We start from the raw sequence: 18,930 nt of genomic DNA on the forward strand, positions 1-18,930 counted from the left end.
GTATTGCCCTCAGAGGCAGTGCTTGCCCACAGAGGGCCCTAAGCAGGAATATCCCCCCCCCCCAACACACACACACATACTAATAATAAATAGGGGGCCCTCTTGAGCTGCTTGGGGCCCTAAGCAATCGCTCAGTCTGTTTATGCCTAGCTCTGGCTCTGATGGCCCTGGAGAAAGGTTTAGTGAGAGCCCCTCTGAGGGGAGGAGTGTGCCAGGAAACTGGGGTGTGGTGTATGAATTAGAGCCAATGGGTGTGCCCCCTCCCATTCCACCAGGCAGTGGGGAGGGAGCTAGAGGTTGTGGCATTTAAAATAAACCTGCGAACAAAGAAAAGGGAGTGTGTGTGTGTGGCAGGGTCACCTGCAGTGCTACAACCAACCCCTGTGCACCTTGGGGTGAGGGGGAAAGCAAAGGAAACTGCTGCGGTCCCCGCCTCAGTGTCACACAGCCCTAGAGCAGGGTTTGCTGCTGCCTGCTCCCTCAGGGCAAGAAACCTGTGGTGGCCGACCCCTGCCAGGGCTAGGGAGCGTCTCTAAAGAGGGGCAAAATAAGAGAGAAGAATCGACAAAGCTGAAGGGAGCGTCTAAGCAGGAGAGAGCCGGCAGGGAGACAAGGAGGTAAAGGGGAAATGCAGTATTGCCAACTTCAGGAGATCAAAAATGGTGAGTCGGACCCTCCAAAATCTTGGGATTGGCCCAAAAAATCATAACATTTTAAAAAAAAATGATATGTTTTTAGGCTATTTCTTGATTTTTGAAAACAAACAAACAAAAAACCACCTGGCCCGTCTCCAGGGTGTGTGCATGTGACAATTAGTGTTGCCCACTCTTCCTCATGTACTGGATAAGGTCATTCTGGCCCCTGCTGCAGGTGCTCTCACCTCCACATCTGCCCATCTTCTGCTCAGCAATTAATTCTGTCCTCCAGCCCCCCATCAGTTCAGTCCCCCTACACTATCGACCCCCACTGCCCTCAGTTTACCCTCCCAGAACTCACCACATCTGCTCAGAACTCACCATCAATACAGCCCCTCAACCCTTCAGTCTCCACCCTCCTCACTTCAGCCCCCTCAGGAAACTCCCAGGCCAGGGATCGGCAACCTTTGGCATGTGGCTTGCCAGGGTAATCATCCTGTGGGCTGCAGGGCCAGTGCAAGGAAGTTTCACGCCTAAGGCGAAACATCCACCTTGCACCACCCCTCGATAACCCTGCCTACCGCCCCCCCGGGGCAGCTAACTACGCCCACCTGCCCCTCTCACCTGAGGAGCCCCCCTGCGGCAGCTAACCCCATCCGCCGTGGCAGCTAACCCTCCCCCCACCCGGGGAGCCCCCACTTGCAGCAGCTACTCCCCCCTTGAGAACTCCCTCCACAGCAGCTAACCCGGCCTGGGGAGCACACCCCCCACAGAAGCTAACCCCAGCCCCCTCCACGGCAGCTAACACCACCCCCCTCCGTGGCAGCTAACACCACCCGGGGAGTCCCCCTGTGGAAGCTAACCCCACCCGCTACGGCAGCTAACCCTGCCTGGGGAGCCCTCCCCAGCTCTCCTCCTCTGAGCACGCCGGCACTGCTCTAATTCTCCTCTCCTCCCAGGCTTGCAGCGCTGATTGGAGGAGACTTAGAGCGGGGGCTGTGTGCTCAGCAGAGGAGACAGAGTGGAGATGATCTGAGACAGGGAGCGGTTCCTCTCTGCACCCCTCTCCACCTCCGTTACTGTGGGTGGCCCTCCCCACACCCCCCCCACCCCAGCTCACCTCCACTCCACCTCCTCTCCTGAGCAGGCTTTTAGGCGCCCTCAACCACTAGGCGCCCTAGGCGGCCACCTAGTTTGCCTAATGGTTGCACCGGCCCTGAGGGGCTGGGCCGGTTTGTTTACCTGCTGCATCCGCAGGTTTGGCCAATTGCCACTCCCACTGGCTGCAGTTCACCATCCCAGGCCAATGGGGGCTGCGGGAAGTGGCGGCCAGCATATCCCTCGGTCCATGCTGCTGCCCGCAGCCCTCATTGGCGTGGGACGGTGAACCATGGCCAGTGGGAGCCGCGATCGGCCAAACCTGCGAATGTGGCAGGTAAACAAACCAGCCCAGTCCGCCCGGGTGCTTACCATGTGCCACGTGCCAAAGGTTGCTGATCCCTGCCCCAGGCCATTATTCAACCCTCCCAGCCTCATCTCTGCTCCTCTTAGGGTTCTTCATTCTCCCTAGGCCTGGGGGACTGCGGTAAAGTCCCCTCTCCCACTTCCCTGGCTGACAGCAGGGAGCCCCGCTGCCCAGGGCTTACAGCAATTTTTAAGTAAATTAAGCCTCACTCATGACTGAACTCTCAAATATCAGAATTTGAGGAAAAAATCCTGACATCTGAGAGTTCTATTGCGAGATCATGTGGGGCTTAATTTTACTTAGCGCGTCTCTTGTGATAAATTCGCGAGAGGTGGCGTGTCTGGATGTGCTGGCAAACAAGGAAGGAAAGTGGAAGGGAAAACCAAATAAAAGAAGTGTCAGCAAATGACGAAAAGGGTTGTGTAAGAATTAAGACAAAAGGGAATGCAGGGGTGGGGAAGAGAGGACAAAATAAAGGGAGTAAGCAACTTATCAAGGCAGAAAGATATGAACAGCTACAGGACACCTCTGCAAGCCCTAATTTAGGGGTGGGGCTGAGATTCCTGGCTGTGCAGTCAGGCCCATCAAGAGACATGCGGAGCCCAGTACATCTTGTTCACTGGGGCCCCACCCTCTCCCTATTCATTCTATTTACACAGATGTGTTGGGGGTCACCCTGAGCTCAGGATCCTGGTACAATTGTCTCCCTCTTGTCTCACCAGCACTGCGCAGTGACCTGTGCCTTAGGAGACTCCTGTAATTTAAGGTACGTCTGCACTTTGAGCTGGACGTGTAAATTCCATCTTAAGGAGACAGGTCAGCGGAAGCTCAATCAGAGCTTGCCCACTAAAAACAGAAGGATAGCTGCAGCAGCAGAAGGGGCTAGCCACCCCAGGTTTGCATGAGTATCTTGGATGGGATTGTACTCAGGGTGGGTAGCCCCTGCTCCTATACAGTCTAATTTTAGTACTATAGATCGATCAGAGCTAGTGAGGGCATGCTTCCTTAAGCTGGACATTACATTTTCAGCTTGAAATGTAGCCATACCCTTAGAAAAGTTAGGCCAGAGCTTTCTACGTTACCCAATGGGCTTTTCCAACCCCCAAAACACCCCAGGCTCAGCTGGGCATAAAGGTGTATTAAAACCACCTTAGCTCACCCCCACCTGCTACCCCACCCCATGGGCTGTAAGTTTTGTGCTACATCTCCTAGCCTGAATCCTCACTGTAAAGAGGGCAAGTTACCTGTCTGAGTGAAAGCAGCCCCTGGGCCCTGGCCTAAACCCCCAGCTGTGTCAGGTATCTGAGGTTTAAAGCACCACTAAACTTGTGTGAGGGGGTTTTGTGTGTGGATGGGAGTGGGATTAGGGGCAACATCTGAGTAAGAGCACAAGGTAACTCTGCAGTGAAGACATACATAGAGGGACAGACTGTCACCCTGATTTTCTAGAAACTTGTGTAAAATGTGGGTTTAGGGGAATGTTTTTGTTTCCGTTTTCTAACATGAAGGTGTATCCATTTCTAATTTTAAATTTCTTATTAATTAGGCTTTCACATTTCCAGTAATAAGAAAGATGATTTTTTTGCAATGCAAAAAATGGAGAAGGTCATGCTTTTGTCATTGCAACCCTCAAATGTGAAGGTTTATATCCCTACAATTTTTATGCTACTTAATTTAATTGATGGTATCATTATCTGTATAAATGTGGTTTTTAAAAAAAAATCATGCTAAGCTCTTTGTTTCCATGTTGCCGTGTGGTAACAAGTTCCTTAGCTTAACTAATTCATTGTGTTAAAATGTGATTTTTTTAAAATCAGTTTTAAAATTTGATGGCATTCATTGTAAATTGCTGAGAACATCAGTTTCATTGGCTTCTCCTTGTTCTCTGGTTATGAAGGAGGATATGTAGGAGGACCTGATTTTCCTTCCCAACACCATTCATTATTTTATACAATAATACTTTGTCCCCTGTTACTTTTCTCCTCTTCAGACTAAACACAATATTTCAAGTGATGAAGTAATATCAATTAATATCATGTCACTATAATATTTTTGGTATTATTTTGTATTCCAGTCTTTTTATTTCTGAACATTTTGTTTGCCTCTTTTGCTGCACTCTCACCAGCTGTTTTCATGGTATCTTCTACTTTTATCATAGTTTTATTTGTACTTTTCTTTGGATACCATACACAATCTAATTGTTGGCTGCAAACCGCTGGAAATGGTTTATTCTTGTGGCCATGCTAATGTACCAGAGAAGTTAAAAATTTCTGAAGGGCTTACAGGAATTATTGGCTCCTATGAAAATGAAAAAGCACTTCCTGTTTTTAGTGACGCCTTTTAAAAATATTTCACGTATTTCCGTGCATCTAAGGCAGATCCTTCCTTATCTCTGTTCCTGTGGCCCCTTCTCTCTTTCGGTAATTTTGAGTTAACTTTCTGTGGCCGTTCTCTTCTTGATTTACTGCCAAACCTCTCAGCAGAGCAGGGAGATACGCTATAGCAGAGAGAATGCCTTTATTTTCTATGCTGCCTTTCCCCCCACTTCGTGTATTTAGTTTCTTATTTTGGGCTCCAGGCATTTCTGAGGCTATGTGAAGCTGCATATACATGAACAGATTACTCGCAGATGTACATATCGTTACAAGGAGTTGCTTGCTGCCCAGAACTGGTATGGCAGGGTTAACACTGCTTCCTGGTTTTGTATTACCCTAAGAATTAATCATGTTAGTGCCTTTGAGTACCCTTTGGGATTTCCTGTGTACAGTGATAGTAGCAGGGCCTCAGGCAGAGAAAAGGGGGGTTTTCCCCACTCACATCTCACCTGGAAGGGAATTTCCATCTTGCACAAATCTACTGCAGGACTTACAATTGTGCAGATATATAAGGCTCATAACAGTATGTGAGTATTTTGTATGATCTCTCTTGGGAGCTGTGAAAGGATTGTCCACCTCTGTAAGTAAATATGTGTACCTATGTCTTTGAGCTTATATTTATTTATGGAAACTGTATGTACTTTGTATTTTGTAACTGTAAATGCTAACTTCTGGCTCTTTTATACACATATATATTCCTAAGTTAGGAGTGGTTTCTACATTTCCATGGCTTTCCGCTTGTTGATATACAGTGATTTATTAAAAGTGTTGTGTGGAACTATAAACACCCTCCATATTTTTTCTGGAGATGATGCATGTCTTCACTTAGTAACCTAACATAAGATGTTAATGCTTTCTGGCTTTTTTATCTCTTTTCAAAACTGCACATACCTCTTTACATTTCAAAAAATAAAATAAGAGTGATAGATAAGATCCAAAGGAGGTCAGTGTGGGGAAAGTGGCAGTCTTTGCTAGTCCGAAACTGAGAATGTATTCAGTTTATTTTCATTTTGATTTCAGTTTAATTTTTTGGTAAGTTTTCATTATGATATTTTTCTATTTTGACCTGGCTTTTTTCTACAACTTGTGTTTTTTCATTTAATGTTTTTTTTTCTCTCTCTCTTCTTTTTCTTTTCCTAGCTGTCCCCACCACTCTTTTCCCTCTTTGATCCTCCCCTCCCTTCATTTTATCCTTCCTTTCTTTTCTTTGGATAGGGTCTGTGGCATGGGTTCTGCTTATCATACAGCTTTGGGTACTGAGTGTTTCAGAGGGCGTGCAGAAGAAGAGAGTGAATTTGCAGGTTTGGTCTTCAAACCTGCATGAATTTACAGACCTTCACTATGCACTGCAATGAACTGCTCTCTAATAAATCTTTTCTGATGAAGGAATTGGCATTTGCACATTCTGTGGAGCATTAGGATTTTCAAGCTAAGATATTTCAAATTTTAACAACCATGATACATTATAGAGAACCTAACCTACTGCTTTGCTTGTCACACAATGTGCTGTATAACAGTACTCAGTGTTTTGTGAATATCTCAAGAAGCAGTCATCAAATTCCACTCTAATGTAAACAAAATGTTGTATTTGCAATAAAAATAATGCCAGTGCAACACCATTGTTTTCAATGGAGATATGCTATTCAAAACTAGCCAAATGCACTAGTGAATCAGCTTCTTTATGTGCATTTGTGCACAGCTTCATACTTGCCGTAGTGGATTTCTTTCTGTACACGCACATCTTAATGATTGTGCTGGTAGATATTTCTCCTTGAACAGGCATCCTTCTTCCTTCATTTCATGGGTAGTGTTTTCTTTAGGAAGGAGGGAAGATGTGGGAGTCCGTGACCCCTGCTTGTCCTCCCCATCTCATATGTATGAGGTCAGAGGAAGTTGCAGTTTCCTGTCTTGTCCCAGACAGGTTTCCTTTTGTGGGGTATGATGTTGTCTATAATTCAGCTGGGATCTTCTGATAGGCAGACAGGCCAGGCACTCTCCATTGGGAGCAGTAGGGCAAGGAAGGTGCCTGCTGCAACTGCCACCTTATTATTGCCGCTAGTAACTTAAGCTACGTTCTGAGTTCTCTGGTGACAGCTGTTGGGTCTGTGGCCTTGACCTACCTCACGCAGTTTCATTAGCATGCAGATTTCCCTAGTAGGTGTCATCAATTGTATGTAATAATACTCCAAGGGAGATTGAGAGTCATAAATCCCTTGACAGACACTGTCACCAGCTGTCAGGTTTTGATCATGAGTCCTAGCTTATTTCAAGTAGACCAGTCAAGTCCTTTGCGTTTGATAGCACAAATGAAATCTTTTATGTATTCTGTACACAAAGAGAAAACAGGCATTTTTAGTCAGGATGACTTTAAATTCCATTTGAGAGAAACAATAATAAAGAAGGAACAAACTGGAAATCCCCATGAGAGATAGAATGAGTACAGACTGTTTCTCTGTAATACCCTGTGACGATTTGGGGAATCTGTCTACATACAATTTATGAATCCTGTTTGAGATTATGAACTCTGTATGTAACTTTACCAAACTGCACACTTCATTTTGATTGTACGGGTAGTCTGGCTTCTCTGTTTTACTTCCATTTTGGGATGAAATTCCAAGAGGTGATGACACAGGGCTAGCAATGGAAGATTAGTCTTCTATTCAAATGGGAAAAACCTGGAAAAAAGAAGGTGGCCAAACCAAGAAAACCTGGTTCTGCCAGGAAGCCTAGTATTCAGGGAACAGATCACCTGGTGGTGGACTTTGAACATCTGACAAGGTCACATGACAGAAGAAACTGCAACGTTATAAAAAGGGAATCTCGATAGCCATTTTAGAAAGAGGGGGAAGAGACCAGAAGCAGAAAGCAATGCGGTGCAGGAACAGAAGGGTGAGGATCCTGGATATCCTGGAGCAGCTTTAGCAACCTGAGGACCCCCATTTTGATTTAAAAGCTTTTGCAGACCCCCCAAGCTCCCCACTCAGCCCCAGGTGCTGCCACCCACTCTACTCCTTCCCCCAAGGCCCCACCCCGCCCTACCTCTTCTTGCCTCCACTCCACTCTTGCCTCCCCTCTTCCCCGTCCCTTTCTGCCCCCTCCTCTGAGCGTACCCTGTCACCTCTGCTGCCCCTCCCTCCCAGCACCTCCTGCACACCTATGAACTTCTGTTCCATGGTGTGCAGGAGGCACTGGGTGGGAGGAGGAGAGTTGATCTGCAGGGCCAGCGGCCCTGGACATGATTCCGCCCCCTCCCCTGAGCGTGCCTTATCCCCACTCCTCCCCCTCCCTCCCAGCACCTCCTGCACACTGCTGAACAGCTCTTCCTCATGTGCAGGAGGCACTGGGAGGGATGGAAGGAGGGGGAGGTGTTGATCAGTGGTGCCCGCAGCCCCCTTTGAGTACCCTTGCAGACCCACAGGGATCTGGGGATCCCAGTTTGAGAAACACTGCCCTAGAGGTCTCTGACATAAGCCCTAAGAGTGCTAGAGACAGGGAAGGGTATGTACATATTTTATTGTTTTGTCTGGATATTAGATCGCTTGGGCCACCTAAAGCAGGGGTTCTCAAATGGGGGGTTGGGACCACTCAGGGGGTTGCCAGGGTATTACACAGGAGGTCACGAGCTGTCAGCCTCCACCTCAAACCCCGCTTTGCATCCAGCTTTTATAATGGTGTTAACTATATAAAAACATGTTTTTAATTTATAAGGGGGGGTCACACTCAGAGGCATGCTATGTGAAAGGGGTCACCAGTACAAAAGTTTGAGAATCACTGACCTAAAGTAAAGAGTTATTGTTTTAGAATCCCTTTTGCAAAGTCTGTGCAGTATGTGCTTCAACTATCACGTGTTCCTGGAGAGGTAACTGTAACCCACAGTGTCCACAATGTTGGAGCTCTGGAAATGGGTGTGCTTAAGCAACAGGGGCTCAGGACAGGTCTTGGAGATCTAGGGCAGCTGGCCTGTGAGGTCCCGTTTCCATGAGGCGCTAATAGGCAGAGAGCCTGTGCCTAAGAATTGTGCCAGAGAGGTGAAGGAAAGAGCAGTATTGGAGCCTGCTCAGATCAAGGGAAGCTTTAGAGTACACAAATCCAGCATGGTCGGGTCCAAATACAGCAACCTGGTGAGTGTTCAGTAGGAGGAGTTCCACTAGGACTATGACACACCAGCTTTGAAAAAAGTGACAATGAAAACCGGTTATATTGTGTGCCATACTTTTAACATCTCAGATCTGGAGAAAGTAAAAAAGAATGCAGTAGGGGGATTGAAACACAAGCGGAACAATTCCCTTCTGTTTTAGTTTCCTTTTGCTCTGAACACTGGATGCAATGGAAAATATATTTGAAATTATATTACTTTTCAATATGTTAATTCCTCTAACCACTAAACAACAAATAATAAGTCGTAACTTTGCTTATTTAGACTAATAATGTTCTCTTTTTCTTTGAAGGCATTTTATTCAATATCTGGTACCTTTAGGACTCCTTAAATCAACTGGAAGATGGCAGAAGCAGTACTGATTGATCTGTTCAGTCTACAAATGAACTCACAAACTAATGACATTCAGAAGTTATTATGTAGCATGCTAGAAAGGATTGAAAAACGCTTCTCTGCCAGTGCTCCATTTGTTTACATAATGTGCTGCCAAACTCCGAGAAGTGAAAGGAGCAGTGAACAAGATTCATTACTTAAAGTAATCAGCAGTTTTCAGATTCTGAAGAAAGGAACTGAGGTTGTGTGCAAGACAAGTACAGCTGCTGCCTTGTACACCATTAAACAAAAACTAGATGAAAAGGATTTAAGCATCATTAAAATAATTTTACCAGTACAAAGGAAAGCCTTAATGGAAGTGTTTGTAGACCACCTATTCACTGCTGTTTATCAGTTTCAGTTTGAGGATTTTGGGGTGGATTGTGAAGGAAACAACCTCCAACAAATAGCTGAACCTCAGAATGACATACAAACACTTCCTGCCCATGAGTTGGAACTCATCAGGAGCGAGATTCAGACATACTTGGAAAGTCTGCCAGACCTGAAAGGGAAGCTGACCATTCTAAAATCTTCCTTGATCCCAGGTAAACTGGAAAACAGATTTTATGGATTTTTAAACCTATTTCATTCAGGTTTCAGTTTATGGATTCTTCTATTTCAGGGGTTAGCAACATGAGGTCCTAGGATTGAATTTTTCATCCCCAAAATCTTTCTCTGGTGCTATGATATCCCTATAGCCAGCCAGGGGAGAAGTCAGCAGTGCAGACATCAGATAAGATAGCCATAGGTTGTCCTATGCAGCCCACCCGTGTAAGTCCAGGCACAGAGGGTAGAGAAGAGGCCTAAAGGGGTAGGCCTGTAGCACTCTGGGGATTCTGAGTGTCACTGCTGAATAACTTAGTCCCACAGGATGCCTAAATCACACTGGAGCAGTCCAAAATTGGGAAGTAGCAAATGTGGTTTAAAGAATGGCACAACATAGGGTAAGATTCTATGTGTTCAATGTTAGTGCTGACGCAGAAAACAGAGACACCGTCTCAGCTGATGGGGACAGTAGCAATGATTCTTATGGGGAAGAAACTAAAAGCAAACACCTGTCTGAGTGGAGCCATAGAGCACAATGCTTCCCTTAATCTAACTGTTTTCCATCCCAGCGCTTGTGGGCTCTAAGCAGCCAAATGAGGGCTGTGTCTTGTGTTGAAGTTCTGGGTAGGAAGCAGTGGGCAAGGGGTTCCCTGTATCCAGGGCCGGCTCTAGGCACCCACCAGTCCAGCAAGCAGGTGCTTGGGCTGGCCAACGGAGAGGGGCGGCACCTCCGGCTCTTCAGCGGCGGGTCCCTCACTCCTGGGAGCGAAGGACCAGCCACTGAATTGCTGCCAAAGACTGAACCGGCGGTGGTAGTGCCACAGATTGCGATCGTGGCTTTTTTTTTTTCTTTTTGCTGCTTGGGGTGGCAAAAATCCTGGAGCCGACCCTGCCTGTATCCTGCTCTGCCGGCACTCTCACCTTACATTTAATTAAATCTTTGGATATTGCTTTTTCCTGCACTGTTGGAGGGGGGCATCTCATGGTTTAGATAAGAACAACCTACTTCATATTCTGGCTACTTGAAATGACACTCCCCAAGTCAAATAACTGAATTGTTGGAAGATCTCTATCTGGCTATATCCTGTATTTGTTCGGATGTTAAGATAACAAATATGGACTGCTGAAACTATCTTCAAAAACACACCCACTACGTGCCTTAGCCAGTCAGAAAATCAGTTATACCTTACAGTAGCAGTTCAAAGACTTGTTACCTCATTTTTCTTTATGTACATTATTCCCAGCTCAAGAAGAGGGATTTTTCAACTTGAGTTTTCCTAGAATTCTTCCTTTGGGGGGCAGGAGATTATAGCACAGCATCCCTTGTGGCAGAGGAGGTAGAGGATTTGGTTGCAGAGAATGCACAGGGAATTCTTTATTCAGGGTCTCTCACTCTGTCAGTCACGTGTACTCACACACACACACTTTGTAATTCTCCTTAGCTACCTAGGTCACAGATACAAGCCCAGTCTTCACCTAAAACTTAGGCTGACTTAGCTATATCATTCATGGGTGCAAAAAATTAACTCCTGTGAGGGATGTAAGTAAGCCGACCTAAGCCCTGATATTGACACTGCTAGACTGATGGAAGAATTCTTCTGTTGACATAGCTAGCACCCCTTGAGTGGGTGGATTAACTACAATGATGGAAAAACTCCTCGTGTCACCACAGCACATCTGCAGCACCACAGATGTGTTGCTGTGGTGTCTGTAGTGTAGACATACCCACAGTCCAGTGTCACAGATAGCAGTGGAAATTTGGGTGGGCCCCAACTTTCTGGTAAATGGGCAGTGACAGACTGTGCTAGATCAGCTTCTTCCCGAACACTACACCCTCTTCCTAGCCCTGGTGTCCCCAGACATGGGACTTCACCTGCCAACCTGGGCACATGCATGGGGTGGCTTAGAAAATGTCAAGGCAGAGCTGCCAGAGCGTAGCTTTTGGAAGGTTGGGCACATAGCTCCATCCTGAATTTCAGGTGCCTGAGTGATGCTCTGGGCTGCTGTGGCAGCACTATACTGCTGCTCAGATTTGGGTGGACCTGGATGCTAAGTTTGTGGACCGTGGCCCACCCAGGCCTCCCGTGGCCATTCCCCTGCCACAGCCTCTGCTGCACATTGTCACCACACATGTACATCTAAGTCCTGGCTTGGGTGAAGCAATCATAGAATGGATTTTTATTACAGCACAAGGAGTGGGTCTCCCTGCACATATCCATCTAGCAGAAGATTGGTTCTCCCTAAACCTGCAGTTCCTTAGAGATCTCCAGTGGAGGGAAGTGCCATTTGCCCCAAAATCCTTGCCACTCCCCTGCTACTCAGCTCCCCACCCAGGCTTCTGTGGTTCCTGGACAGTATTTCACCTCTTGGAGCTGTGTGCCAGGGACCCCTCCATTGCAGGTGCTCCCAGAAGTATCTTCAGAGGAGGAGTTGCTAGAGACTTGGAAACTAGTAATTTGCTTGGGTGTACCCTGGAAGTTGGGAGAGGGTAATATTAGATCTAGCAGAGAGCCTGCTGACTCATATCCCTTGACCTGGAGCTCTGTGGAGTCCAGGGATAATGTGGTCACAGGGAACATGCCCCTGTCCTAGCTCTTACTCACTCCATGTTTTACCCTGGCAAGAGTCACAGTTTTTCTCATTTGCTCTCCAGAAGGAGAAGGGAGCATGGGATCCTTGTTTTTAAATGTCGTCATTAAATAAGGATCAGCCATCCAACAATCTGACTGGCTGATACCCATTCAGTTTTGCAGAACCTGGTATAATTTTCCGGTTTCTCATTTGTTTCAAACAAATTCTCTCTCTTCACCAGGTCACATCTTCCTACATGGGTTCACCACAAGGACAGGTGGGATCTCTTATATACCAACGCTCAGCTCCTTCAACCTCTTCAGCAGTTCCAAGCGGAGGGATCCAAAGGCTGTAGTTAAAGAAAACCTACGCAGGTTAGCTAATGCTGCAGGTTTTGACCCCGAGACATTTCACAGTGTGAAGGTATGTTATCAGATAGCTGTGGACTCCTTAACTAATCAGAGCTTACTTTGTGTAGCAGTGAATGATTCGGTTTTTTAACTATGCATTAGTCTTCTCTTTCCTAGCAAGAGATTATAAGTGGTAGGACAACTTTTTAAGACAGTTATTGTGGCAGTTTATCATGACGAAACTGTCATCATAGCTGTCAACACACTTGTGCTATATAGAGAGGAAGATTCAATCCCACTCCCAAGAAGTTTGTTCTAATAGATCATACAGTTAGTTCAGTGACATAATACCAGATACGACCAGATAAAGATCCAAAATCAAAGCAGTGCAGATATCTTTTTATTTAAAAAAATCATTTCTTTCTGAGGCAGATGGGTTGCACACCAGATGTGTATTTTAAGAAGGGATCTGAAGGCAAAGACAGTGGTTGTTTGTCGAACAAGAAGAGGGATGGAGTTCTAAACATAAGGGTTGGCCTGAAGAGGGTGTGAACAAGAGAGCTGGAGAAAGGGCATTCAGCAGAGTATGAACTATTTTTTTTTTGCCTTATAACTGTGCTTCATCTGTCTTTGTACTGACAGGTCAATCATGCCAGTGATGTTTGGATTTTGGGAAAGCCCCAGCCTGACAGCTATGATGGAATAGTAACGAATCAGAAAGATGTGACAATAGCAGCTCCTGGTGCTGACTGCATACCTGTGCTTTTTGCTGATCCTGTCAAAAAAGCATGTGGAGCTGCTCATTCTGGTAAGGGATGTAGTATTCAGTTCACATAATCAAAGTAATATAATACTAAGCAAGTACTGGGAATGGATCCCTTGAATAGTAAACAGGATTAATAATCAAATAGTAAGACTGGGTTTAATGAGAGTCAGTGAGTGAAAGATTCCAGGCTGAATCCCTTAACTCTTCCCTTCCAGGTTTCCTAATATCGTTCTTTTTCAGAGATGTAGAATTCTTCTGAAGAGCATGTAATAGTTAGCTGGATTCCAGTCAAACACACTTGCAACTTTAACTGTTTCTAACAAGGTGTGTGTTTGTGAATTGCCCAGTTTTTGGTGTGAGCATCAAATATTTCACTCAGATTGTGCCGGAGGACAATGGATCTAATAGCTCTTAGGAGGCCCATCAGAGTGGAGCTTCCCTCTGCAGGCTTTATACATACAGGAAGGATGTATGTGTGCAGGGAGCTACACCGGGTGTATGTGTGTGTGTTATATGCATGGGGGAAGTGAGCGGTGACGGGAACGAAGCGGGGATAAAAGGGAAGCTTTTATCCACATTGCCAATTTTAAGAGGTTGAAGTTTTATATCTAGAAATGTTAAGTGTTAAAAGTGTGGATAAGAGTTTGTGCATGTGCTGTCCCTTTCTATGTTCCCCCTTCAGTTACCTGCTCCCTCCTTCCCTGACCCCCAAGCTGCTGCACCCTGTCCATTCTCTGCCAGTCTCCTTTGCCTTCTCCATGCACCCCCTCCATCTGCTTCACCCTCCCATTCCAAGACCAGGTAGCATGTCACCCAATCCCCTCTCCCCAATCCACATGCCTTGTATTCTACCATGTCCCTGACCAGTCACATATTCTCTCCCCCATCTCCATCCTCCTGGCGCTCCCCAAATCCATGCCTGAAGTCACTAGCAGGTCAAATTATTTTGATATACATTTAAAAATAGCTTTAAACCTTGCTCTGTATACCCCTAAATACCATTCTGTGGCCCAGACTGTAGCCAGGGGTCACAGAAGAGAGGAGAAAAAGAAACAAAATACCTTTGCCTCTACTTTAAGACACACTTAGTTCTGTGTAAAGCCTGTCTTGAGCTCTATGTAAGTCACAGGGAGTGAGAGCTAGGCTTTCTTCCTTATAGTCCAAGCAATCCTGGTATGCAGCACTGTTTACACTTGCTTCAACCAAGTAGCACAGATAAGGAGATTTTTTTTCATATAAAATGTTTTTTCCCTTCTCTTTAAATAATATTTTTTCCACAATGCTGTCATGTGAGATTGTAAAGAAACTTTTACAGTTAACCCATGAGATATTGCAGCACAGAGTGAACAGTGAGGTGTAATTGAATGGTTTAAAATCAGGGTTTGGAGCAAGGCATTCCTGAGTTCTAAGCCCACTTGTAATATTGACGTCCTCTGCCCTTGGGCAATTAAAGGTTCCTTTTTTCTTCAGTTTCCCCATCTCTAAAATGGTAATACGGCTACTTCATAAGAATGCTCTGAGGACTGTTAATGTTTGCTAAAAGCTAATTATTCCTCCAGGTATTTGGCTTGTAGATCCTTAATAATAATAATAATTAATAATAATTTTCTGTAACCATTCAATTAAAAAATAATCTTACAGGATTTTTTCCCCTTATGTTTTTTCTTAGGATGGCAAGGCACTTTGTTAGGAGTTGCTATGGCTACAGTAAATGCTATGATAACAGAATATGGCTGTAATGTTAAGGATATACTTGTGGTGCTGGGCCCATCTGTTGGACCGTGTTGTTTTACACTTCCTCGGGAATCAGCAAAGGAATTTTATAATCTTGATCCAAAATGTGTCAGACAGTTTGAATCTCCAACTCCCTATATTGATATTAGAAGGGCAACACGGTAAGTCTGATGTGTGTTTTTCTGTGCTGTAGTTTGTTCTGCCAAGTAGCCTAGGGATGAGGACAAAAGACTGAATCAGAAGAAATTTAGGTTCTAGTCCCAGTTAGTCACTGATATGGAGTGTGATCCTGCTGGGTAGGAGTTGAGGGTCCTCAGAATTTCATGGGAGCATAGCATTGCAGAATCAAGCCCTTAATGAATGAACCTAGGGATGATATTTGCTCATCTTGTGTACCACTCAATTCCACTTGAAAAACTGGGTGGGATGAACACAAAAAAATCCCCACTGCCTCCAAGAATATCATATACTGAACTTCGCTTTCCTGGATAACAACATTAGGAGCAAAGTTTTGTTACGCTTTGCATGTGTTGCCAAAGTATCGAGTTTCCTCTAATAGCAAGTCAGGACAGAACCAACTCTTCTGGTTTCAAATGTTGCTATATTTCAGCTATTTTATGCCTTAAGAGTAGCTTCTTTGTTCTGTATACATGTTCAAGCTTAAGTATGTGTCCTAAAGACTGAGCAAAATCACTTATTTTAATCTAAAGAAAAAATGGTATTAACACAGTTTGTCTTACAGTATTGCAATAGCAGTAACACACTGGCTTAAGGAACGTGCCATTTGATAAATTATTCCATCTTTTCTTTTTCTTCCTTTAAGAATTCTTCTAGAGACTGGAGGGATTCTGCCTCAGAACATACAGGATGATTCTATCACTGACCAAAACCAAAGTCTCACTTTCTGCACAGCATGCCACCCTGATACATTTTATTCTCACGTTCGTGATGGCACTAACTTTGGCACACAGATTGGCTTCATATCGATCAGAGACTGAGGTAGTGTCTCCTATCCTTGGGTAGTAACCGGACAATAACTGTTAGCATTGCCTGACATCTTACTCTCCTGATAGTAGGCCTCTCCCCTTTCCGTCACCTGATAAGTGCTGAGGAAGAAGTGGACTTATCAGAAGAGATTTGTAACTGTTGGGATGCCTTGTTCCCCTGTGGGAGGTGAGACCAGCAGCCGGATGAAAGAGCCAGAGACTGGGTTGCATGGGGAATTCTCATGGAAAGTGAAGATCTTTGGGAGCTAGACCATCCGTGCACAACACCCCTAAACCTTTCTGAATTATACTAGCAACATGGCTCCATTGTCTGACTTCCATTTTCTACCTCCCATATTCCCAGACCTCTGTAATGTGGGAAAGCCCTGAAGAGAGTTACTGCTTCTCTCAGAGCTGCAGTAACATTCAGTGTAAGCTGCAACATCAATTGTGCTGCCCTGAAAGCAGAGCATGCTGTGTAGAGCTGCTATTTCCTTGACTCCTCTCCGTCCCGGGCCATGTTCCTACCAATATCATGAAGCTGCATTTCTGCACTGAAGCCCCTGGTATCTACACAATGGGGAGGTATTTTCAAATCCTTCTTTCCTCTCTATGTGCCCATTCCTCCACCCTTTCCGCTCATACTGATTTCCCACTGCACTGAGCAGCCAAGGGCATCATATGCTACTTAGTAATCGGACAGCTGGCAGGCACCAAGAGGTCAGTAAAAAGGAGTGCAAGCTCTAGCTGTGGGCATGCCATTTTAAGAGACACAGAATCAGAGGAGAAGGACATATTGGAGACGGGATGTTTCTTTTCTATTTTGTATATTTCTTGGCCCTCATCTTCCCTTGCCTGTATGCAGGGTGGACTGAAATGTTTGAGCTCATTATGAAAGTTGCAAAGGGATCATTAGAAATACATAACCAAAGTTTCATGATTTGGTTTCTGCTTATTTTTTCCCAGTGGATTTTAATTTAAGATGATTAAAGTTCCTAAGCTTGCTTCACTGGACACTAAGTCCTTTCTTAGTGAACAAGGTCAGTTTCAGGCTTGAACAATCAGTGGAATTGCAAATGTATACAATTCCAGGTAAGCTTGATGGCTCCTCTCAGCATCTTGGTCTCACTAGGCCTTTACAGTTCAAGCAAGGTTCAAAGCTGAAGAAGGTCAAGTGAGAACTCCTCTTGTAATTTGGCAATGCGACTTGGCCTGCATGTGTCTCTATTACAGAGGTCGGCAACCTTTCAGAAGTGGTGTGCCGAGTCTTCATTTATTCACTCTGATTTAAGGTTTTGCATGCCAGTAATACATTTTAACGTTTTTAGAAGGTCTCATTCTGTAAGTCTATAATATATAACTAAACTATTGTTGTATGTAAGGTAAATAAGATTTTTAAAATGTTTAAGAAGCTTCATTTAAAATTAAATTAAAATGCAGAGCCCCCCGGACCGGTGGCCAGGACCCAGTCAGTGGGATTGCCACTGAAAATCAGCTCGCGTGCCGCCTTCGGCACATGTGCCATAGGTTGCCTACCCCTGCTCTATTATATTAAACCACCAACTGCTTTTGGCAGCAGTCCCTGAGGTAGATAAAATCTGTAACCATAGCTCCAGTAAACATGGAGCATAGTTCTGTTGTTCAGGGGGATGTGGCCAGGTAGACCTCAATGAAGCTCAGAAACTTTCTTATTCTCCCACACTGCTTGGTCTTAGTAGCCAATGCTTTCTTACCAGCTTGAGCTTACTTTAGACACTATCTTCTATGCTTGATCTGAACTGAAGAACCTGGCTACATCAAGAAGAAACCTGTTTTAACCCCATTGTCTGTTCTGCTAGTAAAATCTAACAATACACCCTTCTTATGCTCCTACTGAAAATGTGCCTCTGGACATTCTGGTTTTACACAATAGACATCATTGATCATCATATACAAATGAAAAGAGCCTCCCAGTACTGTAGTCATTTATCAGCCAGGTCCATTACTAGGAAGACTGTAACCTGCAGAGTTCTCTGGCTTAAGTCTTGGGGGAAATGTCTGGACATTTTTTTTCTATTTTTCAACCTGTCCCTTGCACCGTCCAGGATAAATTTTGCCCACTAGGGGGTCAGGACTCACTCACTCAGCTTTCCATCTCTTTAGCCAGGTTAATGCTTTGTTGGAGCAGATCTGTGTAGCTGCAGTTTGGTGTTCCAAAGCTACTTTTATAAGACACTGTAAAGTAGACACTTATTATGACTTTGCCAATAGCTCTTCAGCCAAGTCATTCTGGCATCTGTGCTTGAAAAGTAATCTGTTCTCCTTCTGGGGCTGCTATTCAGTTCCTAGCAAATTAGAGACTTTCCTTGTCCACTTGGAAATAGACTTTTTTTTAAATCTGTGTCTTTTTTTGTAAATGGACTTCATGGACAAACTATCTGCTGAAACTATTCTTTAGCTATAATCTCGGCTTCTGGCTGTAGCTTTAGTGCTGTAGCATTTGCAGTTGGGATGTGAATGGAGGTTTAAGATCATTCTGCAGTTCTACCAGGTCGCTCATGCCTGTCCAAGTGTGACATTACGTTGTCTGCTGGAAAAATTACCATTTAAAGGTAAGAAAGTTATCCAAGTCACAGAACAAGTGCAAAGTGAGCAGTTCCACTGAAAATTTGCTCATACTGAGCCTCACAAGCCATTGTTACCATCGTTGTTCATTATTTCTATTACACTACATGACTTAGACTATACTTCAGAGCAGGGACCAGCTTTTTTGGGGGGGGGTGTCATAAACAGATAGCTAAGGGTTAATGTCTCTTTCACCTGAAGCACCTGACCAGAGGACCAATCAGGAAACCGGATTTTTTCAACTCTGGGTGGAGGGAATTGTGTGTCTGAGTCTTTTGTCTGTCTGCCTGCTTTCTCTGAGCTTTGGAGAAGTAGTTTCTACTTTCTAGTCTTCTGTTTCTAAGTGTAAGGACAAAGAGATCAGATAGTA

General features: G+C 44.8%; 1 protein-coding gene across 6 annotated transcripts; it reads left to right on the forward strand.

Annotated features, from left to right (window-relative positions):
• The first annotated feature begins 361 nt into the window (after positions 1 to 361).
• On the forward strand, positions 362 to 16,896 carry LACC1 (laccase domain containing 1). Of its 6 annotated transcripts, none has more exons than XM_050949710.1 (6): positions 362 to 662; positions 8,924 to 9,548; positions 12,362 to 12,543; positions 13,113 to 13,278; positions 14,906 to 15,131; positions 15,794 to 16,896. In XM_050949710.1, the coding sequence occupies exons 2-6, from the start codon at positions 8,975 to 8,977 to the stop codon at positions 15,966 to 15,968; spliced, it is 1,323 nt and encodes a 440-aa protein (XP_050805667.1). In that variant the 5' UTR covers positions 362 to 662; positions 8,924 to 8,974; the 3' UTR covers positions 15,969 to 16,896. The 6 variants fall into 6 exon arrangements, with proteins under 6 accessions (XP_050805667.1, XP_050805676.1, XP_050805658.1 ...); XM_050949719.1 differs by lacking the exon at positions 362 to 662 and adding an exon at positions 2,778 to 2,866; XM_050949701.1 differs by lacking the exon at positions 362 to 662 and adding an exon at positions 4,474 to 4,520.
• The last annotated feature ends 2,034 nt before the right edge of the window (positions 16,897 to 18,930 follow it).

The sequence above is a fragment of the Gopherus flavomarginatus genome, chromosome 1, assembly GCF_025201925.1.
Source record: "Gopherus flavomarginatus isolate rGopFla2 chromosome 1, rGopFla2.mat.asm, whole genome shotgun sequence".
NCBI classification, from domain to species: Eukaryota; Metazoa; Chordata; order Testudines; family Testudinidae; genus Gopherus; species Gopherus flavomarginatus.